Source organism: Nylanderia fulva, unplaced genomic scaffold (genome assembly GCF_048542155.1).
Source record: "Nylanderia fulva isolate GAGA-0341 unplaced genomic scaffold, ASM4854215v1 Scaffold23, whole genome shotgun sequence".
NCBI lineage: Eukaryota > Metazoa > Arthropoda > Insecta > Hymenoptera > Formicidae > Nylanderia > Nylanderia fulva.
In genome coordinates this window covers 1,399,341-1,425,775 of record NW_028190293.1, presented here as the reverse complement: position 1 = coordinate 1,425,775, position 26,435 = coordinate 1,399,341, and the positions used below count along the sequence as shown (strand labels likewise).

Below are 26,435 nucleotides of genomic sequence, written 5' to 3'. Positions count from 1 at the left end.
TTGATATCAAACCATTACATGGATTTGTATAATTTCGTTATGAATTTATATAATTTTGTGATACATTACATTTTCATAATATAAATATACAACTTTTGATCAAATATATAATTTTTATTAATATATAATAATGTGTATGTAAACATTTGAAGAATTAATTGAGATTTAATTCAGATTAATTTGAATTTGTTGGATTATATCTTCTTTCTCAATGTATTATTAGCATACTCAATATTTATTTATTAAGCATAAAATAATACAAGAATAAAATAATAAAAGAATAAGATGTTAAACAAATAAAATTACATTTAATTATTTATCAAGATAGATTATTTTTTCTTCTATATTTTAGATTCTTTTGGTATATATAGAGATTAATCCAATGCAAACTCATATATGTTAAAAAGGACTATAACTTTTATTATACAAAAAGTCAATCGTTTGTACAAAAAAAAGTGTATTCTTATCTACTATATCGCTTGCAGTGAATCCAACATTAAACGCTCTCCTTTGAGATATGAGCGACTAATTGGAAAATGTAATACATAGCTTCTATATAGTAAGGAACACACGAACACGCAATGTGATTATCCCAATTCCGATTCACTTAAAAGCGACAGTAACTTCAAATATCTCTTATAATCACATAAGTCGTCCAAATAGGACTATAACAATATTTTAACATACAAAATATCTTCGCAGCTCACACAGATAAACTAACCGTCAATATATATATTATGCATAGTTATTTCGTTATAAAAAAAAGGAAAAAAATTGACGTGACATTTTCTCGTAGAGTCGTTGTATTCTTATAAAGATTGGCAAAAATAGGAAACAAGTACAAGCGAGCCTGAGGGGAAATATGGACGATAATATTAAATTCTTTTTAGATTTGACTCGAAAAATAGAATGTGAGAAGAATATATTATGCAAAATATGATAATTACTATATTTAATATTAAAAATACCTTTCGAGTCAAATCAAAGGCAATTCATATAAATTATTATTAATTACCGGTCTGTCAAGACTTAAAACATATTTTAACTCCTATAAATATAATCTTCCTTTGCAAGAATCACATTAGTGTTTATCGTATACTTTTTCATATTTCATGATTATTATTGTTTTCTTTAGTATACATATTTTCATAAATCGCAATTGTATGCTCAGAATACTTTTCACCGCAAATTACATATTCTTATTTATCGATATTTAAAAAACAAAAGATGTAAGAAAATCACTTGATAGACCGGTCGTCAATTTCTATGTGGACGAACGTTCGATATTCGGTAGAAATAACATGATCGTTCGGATACGATTTTTTCAAAACTTCGAAATCGAATAATACAATTCAGTAAGTAAACGTCTTTTGGGAAAGAAACCTAAATCGCATCCCACCACCGTTTTGCATTTGTACTTTTATAATTGCGCGCCGCCTCACGGCAACCGATTTCGCAGCAAATCGGAAAATTAATCGCGTGGACGATGAATTCTACGTACGACGTTGCTGTCGTCGTATTTGCGAAAAATCACCTAAAAAATTTAACTAAATCCCATTATGGTTACGATGACGTTTGAGCTGCCAATATTTCCTCCTGCTGTATCTTTCTTCGATAGTTATCTAGCGTAACTTGTATAGTCTTCTCAGAATAACGGCAGTTTTCGGCTCCGCAGGTACACGTGAAGGACTTGCACTTTATTATCCAGAATTTCTCGCCGTAATCAAAGCTACGAGCAAACATATCCGTATTCATTTCTCGTACGAAGTTGGAAGTTAAAAATACATTAAAAATAGGGTGTAATTGATGTAAATGCTTTTAAAATTTTTTAAAATCCATCACCTTAATCTATCATACATTGATATTTTATATTTATATATATATATATATATATATATATATATATATATATATACATGTGTCCGTTCGGAATTGCATAAAATTTTTAATATAAAAGAAAATTTTAATTATTTACAAATTTTCAAAATTTAGAAAAGTATAAAAAACTAATTTTTCGTGATTTTTTATCTTTTTGGAAATAAACAATATAAAAAAGATGAAATGAGAAAATGTAATTTGCACAAATTAGAAGATCATACAAGGATTACTGAAACAATATATTATCAAATATCTTTATTTAATAAACAATTTACGCATTTCTACATTTATCAAATAGAATTATACTTTGTCGAAAACATAATATGATCTAATTATAATACAAAAGTATTAAGAGATGAAATAGAACAAAATAATAAAGATGAAAGGAACTATAACTACGTGCTATAGATTGAAAATAAAAAAAAAAACAAAAGTTAAACAATTTATTAATGAAAATTCATGAGTGTAATAATGTGTTTATGTATTAGTTGAGATATATTTAAATGTGTCTCAATAACATCTTGTATCTCAGTGACCTCAACTGGTTTTTAACATACCCGAGCTCTTCGTCCGCCTCGATGTCGCGGTTGGCAAAGAACGCTATCCTTGGAAAGTGCAAGTCCTGGTGTTCAACGAATACTCGTACCGGCAATAAATTTGGCGCGCATGAGTGATTGATGAATCGAGCGATATTCCCATAACGTCTCGCGTCTATACAATACGTTTCTCCGTCCTGTGCACGTAAAGTAAAATTCTGTGATTCACAATTCAGAATAAAATAACTTGTACAAATTAATACGCTGCATAAAAGTAAAAACAATAACCATGAAGAAAAGGATCGTAGATATAAATAAATTTGTTTACCATAAGATTGTCAAAACGTGTCCAAAATTTTGGATTAATAACTAAAAAAGCTATTTTGCATCTATAAGTATTTACATAAAAATATTAAAATTTATAAAATAATTACAGAAAAGAAAAATAGATATAGTCTATATACAAGCAAATTACTGTCCCCATGTCCAAGCCAAAGTCATGAAAAAAAAGAATGTACAACTTACTCTGTTATCTAAATCAAACAAATAAGAGTCATCCTCGCGATGATCAGCCTCAGAATCAGAGATTATCTCACCGACATATTCACAGACGTACGTGCCCTTAGGAATATGTCGTAGAGTTCGGAGTCCCCAACCTTTGCCTTTTGTGCGAAACAATTGAAATCTTTGCGTCAATCCGTGCTGAATCACTCGATTGTTACATGTAATGCGATTACAGTCACAAGCTGGGTTACACTCGAACAACATTGGTGGATCTATGGCAAGAATATTAATGTTTTAATTTTTTAAAAATATATTTTTATGTAAAATAAATTTCTATTTGATTAATTAAATTATTATTTATCTAGTGATTATTTTAAGGTATTTTTACTCTTGAAAATATTAATATAGATACCTGCATAATTAAACTCAGGTATGAGCTTTCCCTCCTCATCATACCAACATCGCAGACTTATATTTCCACACAAGCACTTTTCGGAGCTGCAATTGTCCTCACAGCGACAAGACTGTAGTGACGTTATCGTACGATCCACGTTAATGTTACTAGTGAAGCAATTTTCTGTCACATAAAGAAAATCAGTTGGCTTATCTTCGGAATCGTATCCGTTAACACATTGTATAGGATTTGTTTCCTTTCCCCGTGAAATGTCACTGTAAAAAGAATGGACGATAAAATAATATAAAATAAAAGATCAGACATATAAAGCTATTATATTCAATATTATTAAGTAATACATTAAAAATTATAAATTTTTAAAATAGAAATAATTTGCATTAAAAAATATAATAAAGAAAATCGTAATTAATATATGTAACTATAACTAATAATTATTAAAGCAAATCAGTTGTTATAAGAGTATAGCGCGTATGCGTGCGCACATCATATACACATTTATTTACTCTTACAGATAATACTTAATAAAATGTTATACTTACTTTGTCAATATTTTAACCGTTTTCTCCCACATATGTTCAGAGAGTTCATTAACCTTTGCATTCAACCTTAAGGCAGCCATAGTATCACCGTCTGTGCTGCAACAATTGACCGCGGTTTCACCAGCAGCATTCACTTCTCCTATTTTAGCACCGCGTGCTAACAGTAGAACACTAACTGCATATTGATCCTGTCTAGCTGCTATGTGTCTAAAAAAAATCATTTTATAATTAAAAAGAATCCTCTCTCACAAACTCATTTAATCCATTTATAAAATACTTATCGCCCTAAGAAATGTTATTGCATCTTTTGTTATGCTTATGCGTTTAATACGATTAGAAGTATAATTTTCAAAAAGAAATGCAAAACGTACAAGGGAGTATCACCATGAACATTAACAGCATTCAGGTCGCATCCCTCGTTAAGAAGCATCTCTGTGATCTCGGCACTACCACTATATGCGCTCCAGTGCAACGCTATGTTCTGCTCGGCGTCTCGAATAAGTGGATCACATTTTTTATCCAATAAATATCGTGCGACCTCGGCATGGCGAAATTCGCACGCCCAGATTAAACTTGTCCAGCCGCCATCGTCTACGCAGTCTGCGAATAAGATTCCGTTTTAAATTTATTTAAACATAAACTCTGATCTCTTCCTAAAGGAAAAGTTCATAATATTTATATATTTTTATATTATTATTTTTGTATTGTTTAAAAATTGCTTATTAATATTTTAGAATTTTATTTACAAATATATTTTCTATAAAAGAAAAGAACAAAAAAAAAGATTTCCTTGCTAAATATAAATTCAGCATTACCTACTAACGTCCTCGGCACTTTACATTCGGTCAGAATGATCCTGCATACTTCTAGATGGCCGGACTTGGCTGCCATATGCAAAGCAGTCATGCCGTCCTCGCCCTTGAGTGTTACGTCGGCGCCTGTCCTAACTAGATATTTTACCACAGCGGCATTACCCTTACTCGCGGCTAACATCAACGGCGTCAATTGGTTCCTATCCATTACATCTACTTGAGCACCCGCTTGAACCAGGACATGCACACACGACAGATGGCCTTTATCCGCGGCTATGTGCAAACTTGTCCGATGGGCGTAATCCCGGAATGTGTGATTCGCGTTGTAACCACATGCTAGAAATCGCAAATTTGTATATTACAATAATAATTAAGTTATCAAAGCATATAAATATTTTCAACATTTGCTAAATATATATTTACATAGAATTTAGATTAAAAGACTAAATATTAAATCTTATTGTTAGTCTAACTTATTTTAACTTCTAAATATAAAAGATTTAAAGAAAGGTTTTTTTTTAATAAATACACATAAGAATAAATATAAGAATAAATTAGTAGAATAAAAAAAAAAAGAATAGATTCTACAATTTTCAAACTTAAAAATTTATCTCGTTTTTTTAAAAAAAAATTCTTCTCTCACCTAATACGTTCACCAATTTTTCCAGATCTCCATTCTTCACGGACGTGTAAAGACTCATAATGGTGTAACGCTCTGGTCTCTCGGTATTAATCGACGGTTCGGGTATTTTGATGACTTCAGGCTTGATCAACGGACTAGGCGGACGTTCGGCCAGCTTGGTATTGTCACCTTTGCCAGGCAGGCTCATCTTCGCCGAGGGCAATTTGGAATACTTCTTACGCGTAGGTATATAAACCGGTCGTCGCATACCATTCATTGTCACTAGCACATCGTAAGCAGCAGTTTCACAGCCGCAGTGCGGACACACGCCCTTCTTGTTTGGATAAACTTCGCACTCGCGATGGTACTGATGACCATTGCTGCACTGCACAAACCGGCCTTGCGAGCAAAACAAACCGCAGGAAGGACAACAATTGTGGCGCAGCAGCCGTTCCTTGTGCATACGACAGAGGATAATGAAAGGTACGCGAGTGCTCGGTCGTCGCATCGCCACGTCGTTGCTGTCCACTTCGTTGCAGCATCCTACTATCCGGTTGTCGATCGAATCTATCGCCGTGCAGTACAAAGGCTGCCCAGAACCAGTTATCGTCACGTACAACTGAGATCGCACTTGGCACAAGCATAACATAGATTGACCGTACGTCTACAATAAAAAAGATTATTAGAATCCTTATTATTATTGTATTGATGGAAAAAATGAGACGAGATAATACTGACTTCGCTCATAATCGCCGTAGATTCCGGCTTCGAAGCCTGTCCTTCCGCAGGACTCGGGCTTGGCGCCATACTCCTGCGAGTTCGTTTGACTGGAATCTCTATAAAAATTAAAATTTATATGAAACATTTTAAAATAAAAGTATAGCTATTTAATTATAAAAAATAGCAAACTAGTAATGTTTTATAAATACATGAGTTACTTCTCATCAGATATACTGAAGACTTATTAAATATATTTATACTGAACGCCTCGAGTCAAATTTAAAAAATAATTATTTATATTTTTTTTACACATTAAAAAAAGAAGCACAAAATGAGCAGTTAAAAAATTATTACTTAATACATTTGCCTACCAGCATTTTATAAATCTTCTTGTTGCTACGTTAATGTAATAATGTCAAAATGACAGTAATATAATTGATGGTAAAGATATAGTGAAGCAACTGTGATAATATAAATAGTTGATAAAAACAATTGATAATTAAATAATGATAATAAAACTATATGATAACAATAATATGTATAGATATTTAATATTATTATAATTATATATATTATTTTATATATTTATATATATCTAAAATATATTATATAGTCGAGTTTATAAATACATAACATTAAAAAAATAATATATCTATATTTATTTCTTTTGGTGTAAAAGCAAAGAATATAAAATATTTTCACTATAAAATTTTATAACAAAAACATTTTAATTCAAATTTACTTATATTCGCCCTACATTATCCATAAAATTTTATTTAAAAAATTATACTTTACCTTCAGGATAATCATTATGCTTTCCCGCTTCCGCAACGGTTGGAGAACCAGCTGCAAAGTAATTTGTCAATTTTAATTTAAAAATAATAGCTACATAAGCAGGAAAATATTGTTACATATACATTGTTACGACATTACATCACCTTCGTACGGATCGGCCTTTGCTATTTTTCGGGCCGCTTGGCTACTTCCACGAGGACGTCCTCTTTCTCTCTTGGGTCGACTAGCAGTGGCAGGTTTGAGGAAAGGCTTCTGAATATCCGCCAGAGGTACATCGTCGCTGCCAGGACTACCGATGGAGTTGCCGAGTTTCATTTGTGATTCCGAACTCCTCGTCATCGGCGACAATTTCGGCATCCCGTCGAAGTCGGATGAAAATGACTGCGCGTCCTCGGCAACGCTATCGTTCATATTCTCCGATAATGTAGTGTTGCGTGAGGACTCCAACATCGAGTTCTCGGATATGCTAATGTTACCATCAGACACCAACGACGTCTCTGCTTCTTGATGAACATCAGAGGACTTTGCTTGAGCCTGTTTTATTTGATCTTTACCTGCAACCAGCTTCTTGGGCCGACCTGGTTTGCTGTATTTCCTTTTTTTAACCGCTTCCTCCGTGTAATTAGACTTTTCTTTACGTGCCATGGCACTCTCTAGTACAGTGCTCTTCAAAGACTCCTTACAAAGTCTTCTAGCCGATCGCTTGGGACCTGGAGGATCCTCGTCTTGAGGGATTAAATCACTGAAAATGAAAGAAAATTAGTTTACAAATATTGCACGTGTAAATATTCAATAAAAGGCAAATGAAAAAGAAACAAAAACCTAAGTGCTCGCAATCTAGGTCGTCCAATCCTTCTTTTCCTGGTAACTGGTGCAGTAGTTTCTTTTTGCTCAGTATCTTCCAGAAGCTTTGCTTCGACATTATTGCTATCAACATTATTCTTCACAGTTTCAGGTTTTTTCTGAACAGAAGACTGCGTGTCACTGTCCTGTTTCTCTTCCGCACCTTCCACTTTCTTCTCATCCGCAGTTTTTGGCTCCACTGTCTTTGCAGATTCTTCCTTCTTAGTCTCCCCTGTCTGGGACTCCTCTATTTGAGATTCCTCTGCTTGGGACTCCTCCATCGCATCAGAATTCTCATCAGAATTCTCAATCTTCACAGAGACACCGCCAATCTGATCGCAATTAGCCAATTCATCAGGGACCAGAGTGAGATTGGACGAGCAGCTGGATATCTTGGTCTTCTTGCCATGATCTGTGTTCTCATCGATAGTCCTGAATGTAAGGACAATCCTAGGTATACCATTGTCTTTCTTAACAGTCTCCTGCTTATTTGTGGTCACCGAACCTTCATCCTCGTCCTTGTGATTCTCCTCCGGCGTGACCTGAGAAACCTGTGTGTCCTCGCAGTTCGCAACGACCTCCTCCTCCTCCTCTTCCTCTTCCTCTTCCTCCTCTTCCTCCTCCTCCTCGGCTTCCACGCCGTCCTTCTCGTCCTTGGAGCCCTCGTCGACGAGCTTCAAGGGTGAGGACGGCGCCGCGACTGCCTCCTCCGCTCCCATTATTTTCTCACACTCGTTCTGCTTCACCGGACTCACGCCCTTGTTGAACTCGTTCGTCATCCCCTCAAGAATCTCGTGGATGCTGACCTTGTCGTCGACAACCCCGTTGTCGGTGGCGGTCGTGGCATCCTCCTGGACGCTGGCACTCTCCGCTGTCACCGGCAGCCCGCCTCGACAACCCTCGACGGTCGTCGTCGTCGTCGTCGTCGTCACGACAAGTCCGTTGTCGCCCTCGGACGACGCGACGTCGGCCATACCTGCGTTCAATCAATTCCTGCTACGAGCCGCAAGTTCGCCGTAACGAGTAACAACGCGCACACCCAGAGACGTACCTCATCTTATTGTTAGTTAGGAACCTCTTTAATTCCGAGTCACCGGCGAGGCATTTGGAATTTCAAATATCCTTCAATTACTCGAGATCTCTCGCAGACAAGATATATATATATATATATCCTATCTCTCTCCTTCCAGCACCGGTGCAGCGACTCACCCCGAGAACGCGTTCATGAGGGAACTCGTGGAATCCTCCGATGGCGCGAGACGCCGCTTCTCTCTCTCCTACCGTGCGAGGAGTTCCTGTCATCCGGACATCCGTTCCTGCTCGAGATCAGATGACGGAATCCTGGACCGAATCAAGGCTCCCAGCGCGGCCTCGCGACCGCACTCGACTGAACTCACAGAACTCGCTGCACTCGCCTCGCCTCGAGTTCCGCGCGGTGGAGCGAAAGAGAGGAAGAGAGAGAGAGAGAAAGATGGCCGCGCTGGCGTGCCCTGCGAGTGAGAGCGAGCGAGCGATGGCCGGAGGCCATATTGATTGCTCAGGGACGGCGAAGGAGGCGAGAATAAATCGTTTTCTTTCCGCGATCCTATCGTTATCGCGCGCCGCCTCGGCTTTCAACGCCGGGTTCAATTAACAACGCAAGCCTCAATTCGATCCCCGAGTCATATGCTCGAGAAACGAGATGTTTTTACCTCAAACGGAGGCACAAGAAGAGGGAGCACACGGCCATATTAAATATATGAGGCTATCGTCTATAGATAAAATTCTTGGCTCTATTTTACATAAGTATATGTATATATATATATATATATATACATTTTTCAGGCTTTCAAATGTGTTCGGGTCCCGCTTGGGCGAAGGAAATATTTTTCTCCTTCTCTTATTGTTGTGAAGAATTGACCGAGGATGGGATGAGCTATTGACTCCTTAATTGTTCAATTCGAATTTAACTCAGCCGATCCATCGTGAATGAAAACGTCATCGATCGTGATATTATTTTTCTTGAAGATGAATATATGTGAACTTTAAAATTCTCTCAAGATATTGTTTTATATAATTTACATGTAGCAATAATTTACATAATATTATCCATCAAATGCATATTGATTTATTCGATTATTTCGCTTCTTTATTTATTCTCACCATATATATATGTATATTATTGCAATATATATATATATATCTGTCCGCTAAACAGTAAAATAAACGAACAGTCCATATATCTTTTTTATTTTTCTAGATGAGACATGCTCGTGTAATAAAAAATCACACATGTTGCGGTGTAACAAAGAGACACGTTTAACGATTCTGTGTTACAAAGTTCGGCCTACCAAAGTTCGATCGACTCGTAGAAGGATGCAAATTAACGCGATCGTGGCATATATAATATACCGGCAGCAGAGTTAAAAAATCCATCGTCGCTCAATGCGCATGAGCCGTCAGCAAAAAAGTTGCTTAGAGATTACGTGGCATGATACGATAAAAATATATGCTTCGGCCGAACACTCGACGTTAATGTATATATATAAGAAAATTCCGGGCATTGTATAGCATGAAATAAAAATACAAAAATGACTGTGACGTTTCGAGCGAGACGTCATGTATTAAATTACAAATTTTCAATTTAGATATATATATATATATTCTATATATATATAATTTATAATATATTTATTCTATATTTATATATATATATTTTGTATTGTCTATTTATATTCATATATATTATGTAAAAATTAAATATGCAATATGTGAACTTTAAAATTCTCTCAAGATATTGTTTTATATAATTTACATATAGCAATAATTTACATAATTTTATCAAATGCATATTGATTTATTCGATTATTTCGCTTCTTTATTTATTCTCACCATATATATATATATTATTACAATATATATATATTCTTTTATATCTGTCCGCTAAACAGTAAAATTTATATTCATATATATATATTCTATATTTATATATATTTTGTATTCTCTATTTATATTCATATATATATTATTTATATATATTTATATAGTTATTCTATATATTTTAATATCGGCAACAAACTTTACAAAATAATATTTAACATTTGTAATTCTGCAAGAAACATATATCACTTTTTTCACCTTATGTAAAGTTGAAGATTTCTAAATCAGCATTAATATACAAATTTTTCTTTTTTTTTCCTACATTTTTTATCTTAATTTTTTCCTTAGGAAAGTCATTTAATTCTTTGATAAATTTTTAAGTGTGTCACGGTAATTCTTATCTATATTTCATGCTTTATTATCATGGCATGATGATAAATTAAGCTTGTGTGTACTCTATTGAGAAATAAATTTAGAAAAAATATTTTTATCTTCAAAACTTCATATTTTTTACAAAAAAAAATGACTAGAATATAATTTTACAATAATAAATTATGTGTATTAATTAGTAAACCCGTAAAAAGTTTTAAGACTCATTGTCAGCTTAACTTTGATAAGAATTGAATGTCACAGTGAAATCTTATCTTAACTTTAATCATATATCATAGCTATAATGAGTTTTTCTATTTTTATAAAAATATGCTTTCTTTTTATATTTCCTAAATATATATAATTAACTAGAATATAGTAAAAACTGGATTTTTAAATAATTACAATAATTAATAAGCACTATTAAAAAGGTTTACAATTATTCCTTTCACTATCTAATAAATGGACACTCATGCATGTATAATATACATATTCGATTGGAAATAATAAAAATACGATTAGGGCGAAATAATAAAGAATTTTTACAACTTTTCTATGAGGAATATTCGGAGTAAAAATAGAAGAAAAAATCTGGAAGAACAATATGACTCGTATAAATATAAGTTTATTTACATTGCAACAGATCCTTTTGTCAAATAAGTGACAAAGGTGATTACGAGTGTAGACTTGAACGTAATTAAGGATTATAAATGTTAATTAAAAATAATAATTACAACATTCTAATCATGTATGCGTGTGTATGTATGTGTATTTTTGTATGTATGTATGTATCTGACGCCTTGCACGCCTTCCCAATTGAATAATTAATATACATTCGTGCTTCGTAGGTAGGAGACTCTACGAGACGTGCTGCTGCGACATTATTGTGCTTTCGTTTTCTTTTTTTTTCTTTCTCGTTATCAAGAAATAATCGAGTGTGAACGATAATATCTCTCTCGGTTCGATCTCGGCACTGAACTATGTACCATGAACGACTCGCTCTCTCACATTTAATATTACTTTATATAAATAATACAATAGTCTCATAATAATTAGTATTAATAATAAAACGTGGAAAAGTCGCTGAGAAAGAGAGAAAGATTGCATTTCGAGTCGCAGAGATACCGCAAGGCCATCCAAGAGAAGAGAGCGAATTTCGTTGCACGTTTTTTTATTCTTTCTCTCTTTCTCCTTCGTTATGACAAGATTCTCAAGATTGACGGAAAAAAAGCGTAAACGAAGAAGAGCGATAGGAACGGTTTACGCGTTTTCATGTACGACACGACCTCCATTATATTCTCTCTGTATATGCGTGTATTGATTTTTTTTTAATTAGAAAAATCACGACCTAATCGCGGTTAATGCCACACTCCTCCGTCATTTCTTTAACACTGTGTACTTCTTTAATACGCAGACAATATAAAAAGTTGAGCATCATAATTTTCCCGTTGCGTATCATCGATAAATACATGTCAAGAGGATTTATTGATGAAGATTAATTTTTCCGCGTTTCGTGACAGCGAGGGAAAACCGTGCAATGTCGCGAGGACTCTCCGCGATTAACGACTCCCTCGCTTATGCAAAACGTGCACACACGGGCTTCCCTCGGTTAACATTAATCCTAAGTTAAACTAATTTATTTCTTATTTAGATTATGAAGTCGAAGTGAAAAAAATCGGCGACAATTTACGTCAATAACACCAAATCTCGTAATTAGAATCTTTCTGAGAATTGACTTACGTAACTGTTTTTCTTTGTTTCGTTTCACCGTATCTTTTAGTAAGATTCAGTCCAACTCTTCGCCAGAATTAGTTAACCGAGGCTTAGCTAAAGACTATTTAATCGTGCAAAAGTTTGTGTTTACGAGTTTAGCGTGTGAAGCGTTTTAAACTCGGAAAAACACGCGTTTCATCTTTTTTTTTCTACGCTCTAACATCAATAAGAAATTCAGAAAATATTTTTCAATTAGAAACCTGAAATATTCACTAGCTAGCTATAAGTCGTCAAATGTCTTAAGGCAATTTTCGCGGTTTGAAGCATCTGCAAATCGAAAAATGTGAGAATATTAAATTAAGATCAAATACTCTTTCGTCATTTCAGCCGTTTCGCACGCTAAATCAACGTTCTCTCATACAATAGTGTTCGCGTACAATAGAATTCGGCGGCTCGAGTATTAAGAAACACTGCTTCTTCGTCTTCTTTTTTTTGGTTTACAGCGTTTTCAAGAACATATGTTTCTTCTTTCTTCTTCGTTTTGCGTACACGTCCTGCGACTCGCTCTGTGCACACAATCTCGGGTAATCTCGTTACTATGTAGTGCACGTGATCGCTGTCCGGATGTCCGTAGTCGTGTATGGCACCAACAAGAAATAATAGTAATAAGGCTTAATGATTGTAACGGTGGGTTATGGCGGCGGAGGTCTCCTCTGGGGCTCGGGCGTGTAACGCAAACGAGCTCGCACGTGTTGCGGACTGCCAGGCACCGAATTGCTCTCCGATAGTCTCCTGGGCGGTGGCTGAGGCGGAGAGGGCGAGACGTACCTTGAAGAAGTCAAATTATTCATCAGATTTTTTTTCACATCATTAAAAAACAATTAATAATTAATTGTAAGAAGTTATTCTTTCAGCAAGTAAAAACGGTGACTGAAAGATACCTTCGCGGACAGGAAGGAGACGCCTGATCGATTAAGTTTCTCCTAAGGGCGAGCGGGGACTCGCCGCGACTTAGTCTCGGTGGTGGCTCCGGCGAAGGAGCGCGTTCGCTACCGAGCCTGAGGCGCACGTAAGACGCGAAACGCTTTTTCGCAGACTCCTTGGAGCCGACGCCCTGCTGTGGCGGCATCGTCAGCGACGACGGCGGCGACTCCTGCTTCAATTGATGCGCAAAACGGGAGATCAAGAGTTGCGGACTAGTGGAGCCGTGGGATCCTTGCGGTGGTGGCTCCGAAGGAAACCTACATCCAAAATAGGAGACAATATATTTACTCTATTTTAATATAAAATCTTTTCTAAGTAATTATTTGTAGAAAAAAGAAATACGCGTAATATTTTTAATTAAATAATTATTAAATATAATAATAAATTAAATCATATAAGCTAAATGAGAGGAAATCGATTTTGAAGGAACTTGTACATCAAAATAGTAAAAATGTAATTAAAGATAATAAGAAATAAATGCTTAGAGGGTGTAAATTCAGATTAATCGATTCGAGTTCCTTTATTTACCTCTTGCGATTGATCATAGGACTACCGTAGATGTCCTGCGGGTAGGTCTGGGGCGCCGCGGGTTTGTGCGACGGCTGTTGCTGATAAAACGGCGAATAACGGCCGCCGCTGTCGCACATAATAGGTGGTGGCGGCTGAATGACAGGCGGATCGACGTTCTCCCGCCGCCAAGGCGAGTAATCCCTGGCGAAGGGGCTCAGCGATCTCGAGACGCCTCCTTGCCATCGGTCTGTCTTGTTCCCGCTGTCGCGTTCATCGTAGCGACCAAAGCGATACGGAGAATAAGGTCGATCATTGTTGTCATTAGCGTCTTGCGACTTATAAGGAGAGAACGGTCTCGTCGTCATCGTCGTTATCTCCGGTTTATTTTGACCATTCGTTGTCGCGCAACGATTCGAGGAATAGTCGTGCCTGATGATCGTATTCTGCTCGTGCTGCCGGTAAGGCGAGAAGGGCCGCGGCGGCAGATTCGACTCCGGCTGATCTGTTGCGATGTCTTTAGACGGTGGCGAGAACGGCCGGGTGATCTCCTTCCTTCGAAGGGCGTACGGACTATAGGACACGTAGCTCGTGCCATTCTCGCTATTGGTACGTTGATGAAACGCCAGAAAGGCCGAGTTCGGCGATTCTCTGAAGCTGCTGTTGATGTTGCTCCTCAGGAAAGCTGGCACCTCGGATTGCGCCCGAAGATGGGCTGTCTGTTTCAAAGACACATGACCCGAAACTCGCTGTCCTCCCGGCAACCTGGAACTGGATCGTGGTCTGGATGAATTTTCTTCGAGAATACGATTCATTTCCTTTAATGTGCTTTCTCTTTTTTTCTCTGAGTCTTTTGATATGTGTGTATGTATGTGTGTGTGTGTATCAGCATTACCCAGTAATTACCATATTGTGATGATTCTGTAAAAAACTTCAGCTTAGAAGAGTTAATAAAAGTTAGAGCAAAGCATTAGTCACATTAAATGTATGCAAATAAAGAAGACCTCTATTACAAGATATTCTTTGGTACCAGATTGCATATATGTCAGATCTCTATATCGCAGAAAACTTCTAGAAGGTAATACTGCGATATCATATAGCACTTGTTTCTTGCATTTTACTGACCAAATTAAAAAAGAAAAGTGATACAAATAAAATTAAAAAATATAGATAAATGTATAATCCATAATCTTTGCAGTAGCTATGTTAGTCTCGTCCCAATTTGCGATAGGCAAAATATTCGCTACCGGAAGAGAGAAACAATACATAAACTGCAAAAAAGAAAACAAGTGGCACGTGTACAAGGAAAAATTATGCGTGCATTGCGACGATCAAAGTCTGACAAGTCGCTACGCTAAACACAATAAGAGTAGGCGGAAAAAAAGAGAAACAAAAATATAATTGAAATAAATAAAAAAACAATGCTTACCATGAGTGAGGGTTGAAGGATGGGGTGTGTAACAGGCGCGTGCACAAACCAAACAACTCGAAATGAAAATTGGGTAGATATTTGGATACTCTGAATAGTAGTAGTAATAGTAGTAGTAATAGTGATAATAGTGGAGTGGTCTGTTTTATTTTTTTTTTCCTTTTCTTTTTTTAAGTCTCTTTTGAGAATCTTAGCCAGTTTGTCCAGGAGAGAACGGAAGCAGGAAGGGAAGAAGGAAACGAGAGAGAAAGGGTATATGCTACGCCGCACTGCCTCCCTCAAGCTCAACGCTGCAACACAATTCAACACGCACGCAAACTTTTAATTTGAGAAAATAAACTGTAAATGTCAATTTTTTGACAAAATAATAGCAAAGATAAATTTATATAATTGTCTAATTTATATACTTGTACTAACAAATATGTGTGTGTGTGTTTCAAGAGTATATAACGCGTTTCCTTTAAATTCAATTTTACTGACAAATTCGCAATCAGCATTAATAAATTGCAAAAATCAATATACAATCAACAAGAGAATCAAAAACGCTAGAAACCGAAAGAAAATGCCACAATTTCGAGATTTTGTCATTAATGTCAACAACGAGCTAATTTGTGAAACATTTCTTCAATTTGTTCAAAAATCATTTTGATACCAATAATATCTACTGATTAAATGTGAGATATAGAAATGTGTTAAGTATATGTAAGTATTTTACAAATTGTTCGTAAAATACGATTACATCTGGTTATTTTCAAAAGATAAAAAAAAAGATAACCAAACCAGAGAAATCAGTATCTTTATTAGTTAGGAATCTCATGCCGTGTTTAAAATTCGTGATCTCATTGTCAGGCTAGCGTTATCAACAAATATATTATCACCCTATCCATCCTATCATCTTGTATTAAGTTTCCTAAATATCACGTTTTCTAAGAAAACGACAATCAATATATCTTATTGTTAGTTCCCACCTTGGTTCTAACTGCCGCATGACTTTGCCGAACCATTGGAAGCCAGAGTTCGTCACAGCGGAATTTGTCTGGACATCCTGTGGAACATCATACTTGCGGATAAACGGATGTTCCATGAGCTTGTGATATTTGGGCCGATGCTTATAGTTTTTTGTAAGGCAGCAACTGACAAAGCTCCTGAACTCCTTGGAAAAGGGCGCATCCAGTGGAAGAGAAGGAGGATCGTCTTGTACTACTCTGCTCAATACCTGCAACAAGTAGAAAATGACAGAGTAATAAATATAATAAAGCAATATATACAGGCATATATACAATTACGCAAAAAGAAACCAAATAAAATAAATCACAAAATATAGTTTTCTGAAAAGAGATAATCATATTATGAATAAAATTTCAATATTGTATTAAAAAATAAAAATAATCATTTGGTAATATCTTATAATAATTAATTTTACTTATATATAATATACTGTACATATTTAGTAATATTTTACAGTAGAAATGGAAAAATTCAATAGTTATTAATCCTTTATGTGTAAGTCTTTTGTGTAAAAAAATTCAAATGGAAGAAATAAAAGAAAAGTTTACCTCAAAATCAGTCTTGCAGTCTCGATAAGGAAATACTCCTGTAGCTAATTCTACTAGAGTAATGCCCAAACTCCACACATCCGCCCTTATGTCATAATCTGGTTTAGTAGGATCGGGTGGGTCTATTCTTTCAGGCTGTATAAATAACAGCAAAAATATACAATTATTCATTTTTGCCACATTACTATAAAAAAATTTAAACATTTTTCAATTATGTGATTTATGTATACTTACAGCCATATATGCTGCACATCCTGCGCTTCTCGTCTTTGCTTTGCTATCAACCAATCTTCCGGATATCCCGAAATCGCAAAGTTTCACTCCTCCCGATTCATCCAATAGTATATTACTAGGTTTCACATCTCTATGAATAACACCATGTTTTTCTTTCAGGTACGACAACGCCTTTACTGTCTGAAGAGAAAAAGTAGCATAGAATCTTTACAATTTATCTCAAAAATTATTCAAGATATTTTATTTCAAATTTAATATATAAATTTTAATATATAATATAGAAAATCAAAATACAGTGAAGAGTATTTAAGTTTTAAAAATAATTGTAAAAATTATAATGTTTTTGGAGATATATAGATTTTTACTATCATGAAAATATTTCCTAAAAAACCTCTGAAAACTATTCTGAAAACTTTTGCAGATGAAAACTTTGAAATTCGAGATAGATGTTTTAAAAATGAAAGAAACTTACTGCTACTGTGACTTTGCCTAAGAAATCCTCAGGTATCGCCTGTCTGCTGCGCTTCAATAGCTTATCCAGACATGTTGCCATTAGCTCCATGCAAATCCACACATCAGACTCGGTGATAAAACAGCCTAGGCACTGTACAATATACGGACAATCGTGTGACTTGAGCACAACATCAAGATCCATGATTATCCTTTTATTCTCCTCTGCATTTCCAGAACGTCGCATCTGTTTCACAGCAATCACAACGCCACTGGGTTTATGCCTCATCTTGACAACATGTCCACAGGTACCATTACCAAGTTCGCCTAGATGCTCCAAATCTTTCATCTCTGTCTGATATCTTTGGCCGTTAATGTTTAGAATACCATTCATCTTCATGATCTCTTGCAATTTTGACTCAAACTCGCTGTCATGCTTCTTTGGCGGTATTATCTGCGATACTGGTAAATCCAACTGTCTTCTAGGTCGTGTCGGGGTACCCATATCTCCAACTATCGAGAAACGTATTATTTTAATATACTATCCAGAAATACTATTGAATTTAAAATTAAAAAGCATTTTAATTACTTTTTAAAAGTTTAAACTCATGCTTATAAATGTAATAATAAATTTGCATCTTTATAATAGATAATTTCTCAATTAAATATAAAACTATATTAATTTTTTTAAGAGCTATTGTGATATTTATCTAACAGTATTGCTTAGTGATTTTTCGACATTTTTAATTGATATACAAATTTTGTTTTTGTTGCATTAATTATTAATTAATATACTCCAATATATTATCTATATAATAAAAATGCTTAAGATTTCGCTCTAATTTATCTACAAGTATAGCTTAGTGACAATTCTTCAACATTTTTAATTAATATACAAATTTTGTTTTTGTTGCATTAATTATTCAAATTAATATACTTCCCTACATTATATACATAATAATAAAAATGCTTATAAGATTTAGCTTCAATTTAATGAAAACGTCCCAATGAAACGGTTTTAATTAAAAATCCCGCTCACAGTGCGGATAAACAAACAAGATAAAAATAAGGAAAAAGCGACCACGGAAAAGAAATCAAATTTAATCATCCGTCAGGGACATCCGAGGTGTAGGAAGATCCTCAGGATCAAGGAAAATCGAACTCAATCATCATAACCTATACGATACGTAAACCGCGACGCGTCATCCGAGGGCTATCGATCAGGTAGGGTAAAAATCGAGCGTCGAGCGAGGGATTCTCGCGCGCGTTTCTGTTCCGATGCTTACGTTGCCGAGGTCTGCGAGGCGCGGGACTCGACACCGGGGGCCCCGTGGACGAGTACAGCGGGCCAGGCCCCGTGCTCGGGACCCCGATTTCGCCGCCCTGTCGATCCCTGTCCCGCGACTCGTTCTCCGCACGCAGCCGTTCCTCCAGGCTCATGATCTTCTTCTCGAGAGTGCTCGACATCGCGTCCGCGCGAAGGAGTCCTTCACGTGTCGCGTTCCTCGCACCCAAGCGCTCCGGACACCCAGGCTCTCTCACCGCACCGTCGTCGCGCACCCGATACTTGACAATCTTCGCATCACTCTCTACCCTTTTTGGCAGCGAGCACTGCGCCGCCGGTCGTCCGCACGCGTTCGCAGGTCTGCCAACCTAACCTCGTTAATTTGGAGGTTAGGTTTTTAGGTTAGGTTCCTCGCTGGTTGACATTTCAACGAGATAATTTATCGCGCGATTATCGTTTGACAGTTGACCGCACGCGAAACGTCAAATCTGACGATTAATCGCGTTCTAATGTTTTTGGAATATTCTTGAAACATCGTTGCGATTTATTTATTCTTGTAATTTTGTCGGGATCGCACCTATCCTAACCAGATCTGTCAAACGCACTGATTGGCTGACGCTGCAGGGACTTTTTGACATTTGACAAATTATCTATTCGATGGCAAATTGGAGCGTTCGAGGAACTCGTCGTTGTTTCGTTACGAGGTCTATCTCTCATAACATGTGTGATTTATGATTGAAATCATCTGATTCGCCGATTCGAATTCGTTTGAAATCGTTTGAAATTTATGCCGCCATGTTGTGCAGCGAGAAACAACATTTTGACGTGATGTTATAAGAAGTTTTGCTCGATAATGGCTACGACCGATGTTTCCCACGTCGATGAGGGATGTCAGTCCGAGAAGACGGTCTATAAACGGAGGTCGTCGATTTTCCACACGCGAATTATAACTTGCGACCAAACTGAAGGTTAGTTCACTTTGCAAAATAACGTGTCATAATCTTAAAAAATTGTCACTTTCAAATTTTAATTCTTTAATCTAAAAATATTATAAAAATTTATTAAAAAATTATAAATGTTATAAAAATAAGTTATATGAAATATTTGATATTAGAGTACTATAAAATTAATGTGATAAAGGAATGTATTTATTTTTATGTTATAATATTGTTTTAATAAATATAATTATTTTTTTCATAAACAATTGATTTTTTATGTTTATTTAATTAATGTTTTATTTAATTCATTTAATGTTTATGTAATAAATTAAAAACCTATTTATATTTTGTCTTGTTAATTGGCCCAATAATTTTCTTAAATTTGTTTTATACATAATTATCTTTTTCTAGGCAATGAAGGTACACCTAATAGAAACAGGTTTTCATCAAGTAAAGTCAACGAAGAATGTATTGCTCAGAAAGATGTCGAGGCATTTAATTTGAAAGAATATATAGAGAAGCTCAAGCAAGAGCGTAAAGATTGGCAACAAGAATACAGGGAACGCAAGACTCAACGAAAAAATCTGACTAAGCAGAAAAACAGTATGAAAGGACAAGTTTTTGATGAAAATCTATTGACAGAATCTGAGAGAGATTTCCTTCTGTCACGTCCCAATTATGAACATATCTGTCAAAATAATCAGAAAATTGTTGATGCGGCACTAAAAATATCTACACTCAGTCAACATGTACATAGATTAAATCAAAAATTTATAGAAAAGATGGAAAATAATATATCTACAGCTACCAAAAATATTATAAAACTAGAAGATGAATGAAATAGATGTTGCATTTAGATATCGTTTATTCTTACAAGTCTACAAATTTGCAGGTAATAAGGAAGCTTCATAGTAAAAATATAAATAACACTTAATTAAATATGACATTACACACGATTAATTATACAATACTTATTTTGATAGTACAATGATTCTGATTGATACATTTATCACATACACCGATTGAGTAGAAATATAATAAATACAAAATAATTTATCAATAATATACAATATTAAATTTTATGTTTGTGAAGTGATCGTCTACTTTCCATGTCTGGTACGTCAACGAAATTCTGAATATTAATTCGACCGTATTTTTGGTTTCAATGCGACTCATGTGCGCGTACGATCACGTCGTGTATCATATTAATATTCAATGCTTCAAATAATCTAAGATTGCACAAAGTAACCAGTAGAGCTGTCATCTATATAAATGAAAGCTCTTTCTTCTTGCAGCTTTTCTTTCCTTTTGCGCGAGATATTCCTTTCTAGATTGGCTGCTATGTAATTCTAGAATATGATTAATTTTTCGTACGATTTCCTCAGCTGTCACAGAATCCGCTTCAAAATCGTGATTCTTAAACGATGCCGATTGATGAAGTGAATGACTTTGATCTGTAATAGTATTGAATAGTATTAGAATAATATATATGAAATACTTATACAAGAATGTTTAATGTATGAAATATTATAAATTCAAAAAAGTATTATTTTTTATCAAATTTATTTTATAAAGAAAAAAAATTTTATAATTATAAAAAAAATATGTATAGTTATATGTATAATTAAGATAAAAGTAATTAAATACAAACTTAGAAAGTTATCTGGAGCACTGGATTGCGGAGTATAAACCAGGGTGAACATAGTTTTTGATCCCTTAGTCTCGGTCACTTCACACCAAGCAATATTGTCTATGTGATAACTGACTGCCCGTTGTCTATTCCAAAACCTAGCAGCACCTTTACCCGTTATAACTGGATCTATCTCTATTTTTTCACCCGATATCCCAAGATGAATCTCAGTCTTTGCTCGCATCTTGTTAATTATGTGTACTCTAGATATACAAATCATAAGACATTTATATTTTTGACATTTAAACATATTGACTCAAATATTGCCTTATTAATTATTCACTAATATTTATAAATTTCATGATCAATTATTATTTAATTATTATTTTATGATATTCAATTATTAGAAAACTACCTGTATGATTGATATAATGGTGCCTCCATTGCAGTAGTATGACCTTCCATCTTAGCTAAATCATTCGCAACCTCCTCCTGTTCCTTATCTTTACCTTCCAGGTCCTCCTCATCTTTCTTCACGACACAACTGAAAGTATTGTGCCGCGCTCTGTCACTGGGCTTCATCTCGATCAAACCCAGTGTAGTAAATTCAAACTTGGAGATAGTTTCTCGCGGGTCTAAACAAGGAAAGGCCCAGTCAACCTCGCCGTCATCCTCAGTGATATACAGTCCATAACGCGAGATGTCTTCCCTGAAAATAACGAGCAAAACTTCGTGAATAAAGCATGTGCGTGCTGGTGACATAAGGTAATTTATTACAGACTTCAAATTATGATCGGGATGTTCACTTGCATATTTGTAACAAATCAGACCGATAAAGTCCAACACTCGTGCTATCTGCGTCACTACCACTTGAAGGGGATACATTCTTTCCTCTTTTGGCAACATACACATAAATATTCTATATTTTCTTACAGGAATGCCGACCTGTGCCTATAAAGGAATTTCCAAATAAGTACATAAGTCCATGTTTTTCAAAAATAAGTTACTACAAATCTATTAAAAAGTTTAATAATATATTATTTCTATTTTTTCTTACAAAGTTTTGTAATATAATTTTTATTCTTTTAAAACGATTTGGAAATAAGTTTTTTCATTAGAATAGAACTAGAGAAAATCCAATGGAACATACATTTCCATCAAACTTAGCATAATCTTTGAATGGATTCTGTGGTAAATTTGGACATTTCTCGAGTTGTTCTGACAAAAGAGATTGACCCTTTTTTGGAAGTGCTTTTCTACGAAAGTCTTTTCTTTGGAACAACTCTGATTGGTCTGTCGGTGTGATAGCATTAAGATTGTGCTCCCATTTGACATGTTTGACTTTTGCCGCCTTTTTCCTTTCTATGTCCATCTTTTCCAGTCTCTGTGCAGTATTAGATCTCTGTCTGTGAGTGTATGGTTCCATATCTAGAACATTGTAAGTAAAATATTTTAGTTAAAGAATAATTTATTATATCTAAATATATATAATATATATATATATCTACATATAACTTAATATTTAAATATATAAAATTAAAATATGCACTATTAAAATTTTAAATAATTTTAAGCTGAACAATTCTCGAATTCTGATTTGTTTTATATTTATAAGTGCCTTTCAAAACAAAATCATAACAAATAGATGTTTATATACCCATTTGTATGTCATATGATTCTGCCAGGGCAACTAGATCTTCATCATCACTATCCTCCATACCAGGATAACATTGCAGTGTTCCATTTGCTTTCAATTGTTTAGGAATATCTTCTCCAAGCATTACTATTTCGCACATACCTTTCAAGAATAATATCGACACAATATAGTCATTTGCATCATTTAAATATTAATATTTGTATTATAATAACATTTGACCACGATCTTGAGTTTAATTTGTTAAATCAAATTATTGACTAACAAAAAAATAGTAATGTTTGTGATAAACACAGCTCTCTTTCTCAACGATGTTTCATCAAGAATTCTTATTATCAATATTATTATTATTATATTATTAATATTCAGTATCAGAATAATTTGTTTGATGATTAGTATATATAAATATTTTGACTCAATTGTCAGACTTTTCTAACCTAGGTTTAGAAACATGCCTGTATCGTCCATAGCAAGAAAGCTGTCCCTGATGTGTGACAGGAGCCAGTGTTGATTATCGTAAAGAGCCATCTCTTTTCTCTTTTTTTATTGACTAAATCAATTTTGTTTAAAAAAGTCACAATCACATCAAACGCGCCACTGGGCGACTTTATACAAATCAAAAGATCAATTCTACACTGCTACAGCTGACAGCTGACATAAAAAAGTTTGGATCATGGCCGACAGATGGCGCTAACCTCGATGTAATTGAATTTGAAATAACCTCATTTGTAGAAGAACTTGAAATTTCATCGATGGAACATTGTTCCGGAACGAACATAATAAATTTAATTGTATTTTAACTTATTAGTAGATAAAGTAGTAGTGTCAACACATGGTACAGTATTTTGCCTATTTATTTTTTTATTTCATTATGATCACATTTCGCTATATTAATCGCATATATTATTAGATATGAACAATATATTTCGCGAATTTATAACCGTATTTCGCTCAATTATGCATTCTCGTTATTTGTGCTCATTTTTAAAATAAAGAGAAAACATTTATTTATGATATATATAAAGTAAATGTTTTTTCTTATTATATGTATGTATAAAAGTGTGTGATTGTCAGCGATTGTTAGCGATTATTATTGATTGTCATCTTTAAGCGATTTTTCAGAATCGCATGGCCGCGTCGTGTTTAGAGACCACTTCCGGTATTCATAATTCGGGGGACATCCGCGATGGTGGTAGCAGCGGCGTTGGCGGCCGGAGGGCGATTTTCCAAAATTGCGCCCCAGATCGCCGCGGCCACCACGCCGCGTGCCCCTTCCTCGGCATCGGCGTTCTTCTTGAAGTTGTGGACCGAGTAGCGGTTGTACAGACCCCAAATACTATTCATCAACTTGCTGTTGTACTTGAGCGGCGTCAGCTCCCAGCCTGCACGTAAGTAACATTCATTTTATATTAAGTCAAACAAGCGCGCAAAAACGTTCTTTCTTCTCTTACTAAAAATTAAATTAATAAATATATTATTTTATTTAAATTAAATATAAAACATATAATCATTACATATAATTGTATATACATAGGCGTCCGCGTCAATAAAAAAATTAAGCGTTTGCTCTTCTTGTGAATAAACACTGGAATTTATTTGCAATTTTTATTTGATATAAAAATATTGAAATAAAATTAAAAAATTGAATTTAAAACATTAAAGAGAAAATACTAAGAAACAAAAAAAATTTAATTATGCTCCTCCCTGCAAAAACTTGCGGACGCCTATAATTATATATATATATATATATATATATATATATATATATATATATAATTATAAATAGATTATAAAAATTAAATTTTTAACAAAAGAGACGAGTTGAAAAATTCCGAGATTTATACCTTCTAAAGGACGCCAAGACTTGAACATATTTTCCTTCTCTTCGCTCTTTCCTTTTTCCCCTCTCACAGACATTATTGAAACAGCACGCTCGTTGTTACAGCGAACTTTGTGCACTGCAAGAGCACTCTGCGGAATAGCAGCCATTTTTTTCCCACAATCTGCAATATAAACAAGATGAGAAATACCATGATATTGGAATCCCGCCTACTCCCCTCTATTCTGAACCAGTCGTCTATTTTCATTCTATACTTGTTTATCAAAATAAAGTGAGAGATCGAGCTATTTAATCTCGACGTTTCCAGAACAAACAGTAAGCATCATATTCCATGTGTTTATTACTTCTAAATTTCTTACAAAATTACTACTACTATTTTATTAATTAATTTACTCATTATTAATAAATATACAGTGAAGAAATACGCAAAGATTATTTGTGTAAGAAATTAAAATATAACATATGCATGTGTGTGTGTCACGATCGACTACATATTTATATTTCAATTAGTCATATCACGCTTTTCACATTAATCACTATTATTATTATTAACAACTTTGATCTTCGTTCTCAATAATAATTGCCACAGTAATCTTTTACTATTACTGCATTAAAATATTTCTTTGTTTCATATTGAAGATATATATTTATATATATTTATTTTTTGATTGCACTAGTGCACTTTGTAATATTTTTTTTCTTTCTCGAAGATAACATATGTTCCATTTTAATTGCAGATGCAATTCTCTGAGACGACAATTTTTTTGTCATTTTTTTGTCAAAGTCGACTGACCGATGCAATTCTCGAAGAACAACTCCGTTATCTGTCTTCTGGTGAATCGTCTTCGTCTCGACAGGCTCTCCTTTCGCGTGCTTCCTATCTTTTTGTCTCGTCTTATGACTTCTCGAGTTTCGATGCTCCGGAAAGCCTCAAGCCTCATGCAGCTGTCAGCAGTGACAATCTCGGTAAGATTCATCAACCAACAGTGAGCTTTGTCTTTGTTATTGATATACGAGAAAGCGGCTTTCGCTATTCCTGTATGTGATATACGTATCGCGTGTGTATCTCTTCGACTTTGCGCATTAAAATAACAAAAGTCAGAGCGATACTGGTCGCCGGCGCGACCACGAAGTCTCTTTATAAGCTCGGTCGGGGAAAAAGCAAGCAAGTCGATCAGACAGAGTCGAACAGAGAGATAATTTTTTTTATTTCGTTATACACGGTATAATAAGATCAATATATCAGCGGCCTTTGAGATACTCGATCTGACGCGTGTTGTCCGACCACCGCGAACTTATCCGAGCTTATCTTGGAACCCAGGA

At 34.8% G+C, this 26,435-nt stretch overlaps 5 protein-coding genes and 1 long non-coding RNA gene across 7 annotated transcripts; 2 read left to right on the top strand and 4 right to left on the bottom strand.

Annotated features, from left to right (window-relative positions):
- Positions 1-395: 395 nt before the first annotated feature.
- Positions 396-9,380, bottom strand: G9a (histone-lysine N-methyltransferase G9a). The gene is made up of 12 exons (XM_029304504.2): positions 7,644-9,380; positions 6,965-7,563; positions 6,822-6,872; positions 6,045-6,142; positions 5,328-5,970; positions 4,688-5,020; positions 4,244-4,472; positions 3,873-4,079; positions 3,331-3,587; positions 2,940-3,190; positions 2,436-2,611; positions 396-1,729 (listed from the first exon to the last, which is right to left on the bottom strand). The coding sequence occupies exons 1-12, from the start codon at positions 8,636-8,638 to the stop codon at positions 1,564-1,566; spliced, it is 4,005 nt and encodes a 1,334-aa protein (XP_029160337.2). The 5' UTR covers positions 8,639-9,380; the 3' UTR covers positions 396-1,563.
- Positions 9,381-11,501: 2,121 nt separating this feature from the next.
- LOC114932350 (uncharacterized) lies at positions 11,502-19,639 on the bottom strand. The gene is made up of 8 exons (XM_029304514.2): positions 19,052-19,639; positions 17,788-18,278; positions 17,316-17,495; positions 17,082-17,216; positions 16,494-16,741; positions 14,118-14,867; positions 13,547-13,846; positions 11,502-13,433 (listed from the first exon to the last, which is right to left on the bottom strand). The coding sequence occupies exons 1-8, from the start codon at positions 19,230-19,232 to the stop codon at positions 13,298-13,300; spliced, it is 2,421 nt and encodes an 806-aa protein (XP_029160347.1). The 5' UTR covers positions 19,233-19,639; the 3' UTR covers positions 11,502-13,297.
- A 117-nt stretch (positions 19,640-19,756) lies between these two features.
- LOC114932387 (uncharacterized) lies at positions 19,757-20,844 on the top strand. Its single transcript, XM_029304549.2, has 2 exons — positions 19,757-20,018; positions 20,400-20,844. The coding sequence occupies exons 1-2, from the start codon at positions 19,904-19,906 to the stop codon at positions 20,825-20,827; spliced, it is 543 nt and encodes a 180-aa protein (XP_029160382.2). The 5' UTR covers positions 19,757-19,903; the 3' UTR covers positions 20,828-20,844.
- Sin1 (SAPK-interacting protein 1) lies at positions 20,836-24,046 on the bottom strand. 2 transcript variants are annotated; one of them, XM_029304525.2, is made up of 7 exons: positions 23,710-24,046; positions 23,276-23,416; positions 22,769-23,046; positions 22,400-22,569; positions 22,034-22,327; positions 21,640-21,881; positions 20,836-21,442 (listed from the first exon to the last, which is right to left on the bottom strand). In XM_029304525.2, exons 1-7 carry the CDS (start codon positions 23,798-23,800, stop codon positions 21,249-21,251), a joined length of 1,410 nt encoding a protein of 469 aa, XP_029160358.1. In that variant the 5' UTR covers positions 23,801-24,046; the 3' UTR covers positions 20,836-21,248. The 2 variants fall into 2 exon arrangements, with proteins under 2 accessions (XP_029160358.1, XP_029160366.1); XM_029304533.2 differs by having other exon boundaries at positions 23,728-24,046.
- Positions 24,047-24,108: 62 nt separating this feature from the next.
- Positions 24,109-26,419, bottom strand: LOC114932375 (uncharacterized). The gene is made up of 3 exons (XM_029304542.2): positions 25,906-26,419; positions 25,117-25,275; positions 24,109-24,654 (listed from the first exon to the last, which is right to left on the bottom strand). The coding sequence occupies exons 1-3, from the start codon at positions 26,087-26,089 to the stop codon at positions 24,416-24,418; spliced, it is 582 nt and encodes a 193-aa protein (XP_029160375.2). The 5' UTR covers positions 26,090-26,419; the 3' UTR covers positions 24,109-24,415.
- LOC146723125 (uncharacterized) lies at positions 25,122-26,257 on the top strand. Its single transcript, XR_014924759.1, has 2 exons — positions 25,122-25,427; positions 25,850-26,257. It is a non-coding gene; the product is annotated as an uncharacterized LOC146723125 (long non-coding RNA).
- Positions 26,420-26,435: the final 16 nt, after the last annotated feature.

Bases quoted from the DNA above. Each gene is read 5' to 3' on its own strand.
- G9a (XM_029304504.2), bottom strand. From the start codon at position 8,638: ATGGCCGACGTCGCGTCGTCCGAGGGCGACAACGGACTTGTCGTGACG. The intron at 6,143-6,821 runs GTAAAGTATAAT...TAATTTTTATAG, and splicing joins GCATAATGATTATCCTGAAG to AGATTCCAGTCAAACGAACT. The intron at 4,473-4,687 runs GTAATGCTGAAT...TCTTATTCGCAG, and splicing joins AGTGCCGAGGACGTTAGTAG to ACTGCGTAGACGATGGCGGC.
- LOC114932350 (XM_029304514.2), bottom strand. From the start codon at position 19,232: ATGTCGAGCACTCTCGAGAAGAAGATCATGAGCCTGGAGGAACGGCTG. The intron at 18,279-19,051 runs GTAAGCATCGGA...GTTTCTCGATAG, and splicing joins GCCTCGCAGACCTCGGCAAC to TTGGAGATATGGGTACCCCG. The intron at 17,496-17,787 runs GTAAGTTTCTTT...TTTTCTCTTCAG, and splicing joins TAGGCAAAGTCACAGTAGCA to ACAGTAAAGGCGTTGTCGTA.
- LOC114932387 (XM_029304549.2), top strand. From the start codon at position 19,904: ATGGCTACGACCGATGTTTCCCACGTCGATGAGGGATGTCAGTCCGAG. The intron at 20,019-20,399 runs GTTAGTTCACTT...ATCTTTTTCTAG, and splicing joins AACTTGCGACCAAACTGAAG to GCAATGAAGGTACACCTAAT.
- Sin1 (XM_029304525.2), bottom strand. From the start codon at position 23,800: ATGGCTCTTTACGATAATCAACACTGGCTCCTGTCACACATCAGGGAC. The intron at 23,417-23,709 runs GTTAGAAAAGTC...TATTCTTGAAAG, and splicing joins AGGCATGTTTCTAAACCTAG to GTATGTGCGAAATAGTAATG. The intron at 23,047-23,275 runs GTATATAAACAT...ACAATGTTCTAG, and splicing joins ATCATATGACATACAAATGG to ATATGGAACCATACACTCAC.
- LOC114932375 (XM_029304542.2), bottom strand. From the start codon at position 26,089: ATGAATCTTACCGAGATTGTCACTGCTGACAGCTGCATGAGGCTTGAG. The intron at 25,276-25,905 runs GTCAGTCGACTT...TTTATATTGCAG, and splicing joins GTTCTTCGAGAATTGCATCG to ATTGTGGGAAAAAAATGGCT. The intron at 24,655-25,116 runs GTATAAATCTCG...ACTTACGTGCAG, and splicing joins GTCTTGGCGTCCTTTAGAAG to GCTGGGAGCTGACGCCGCTC.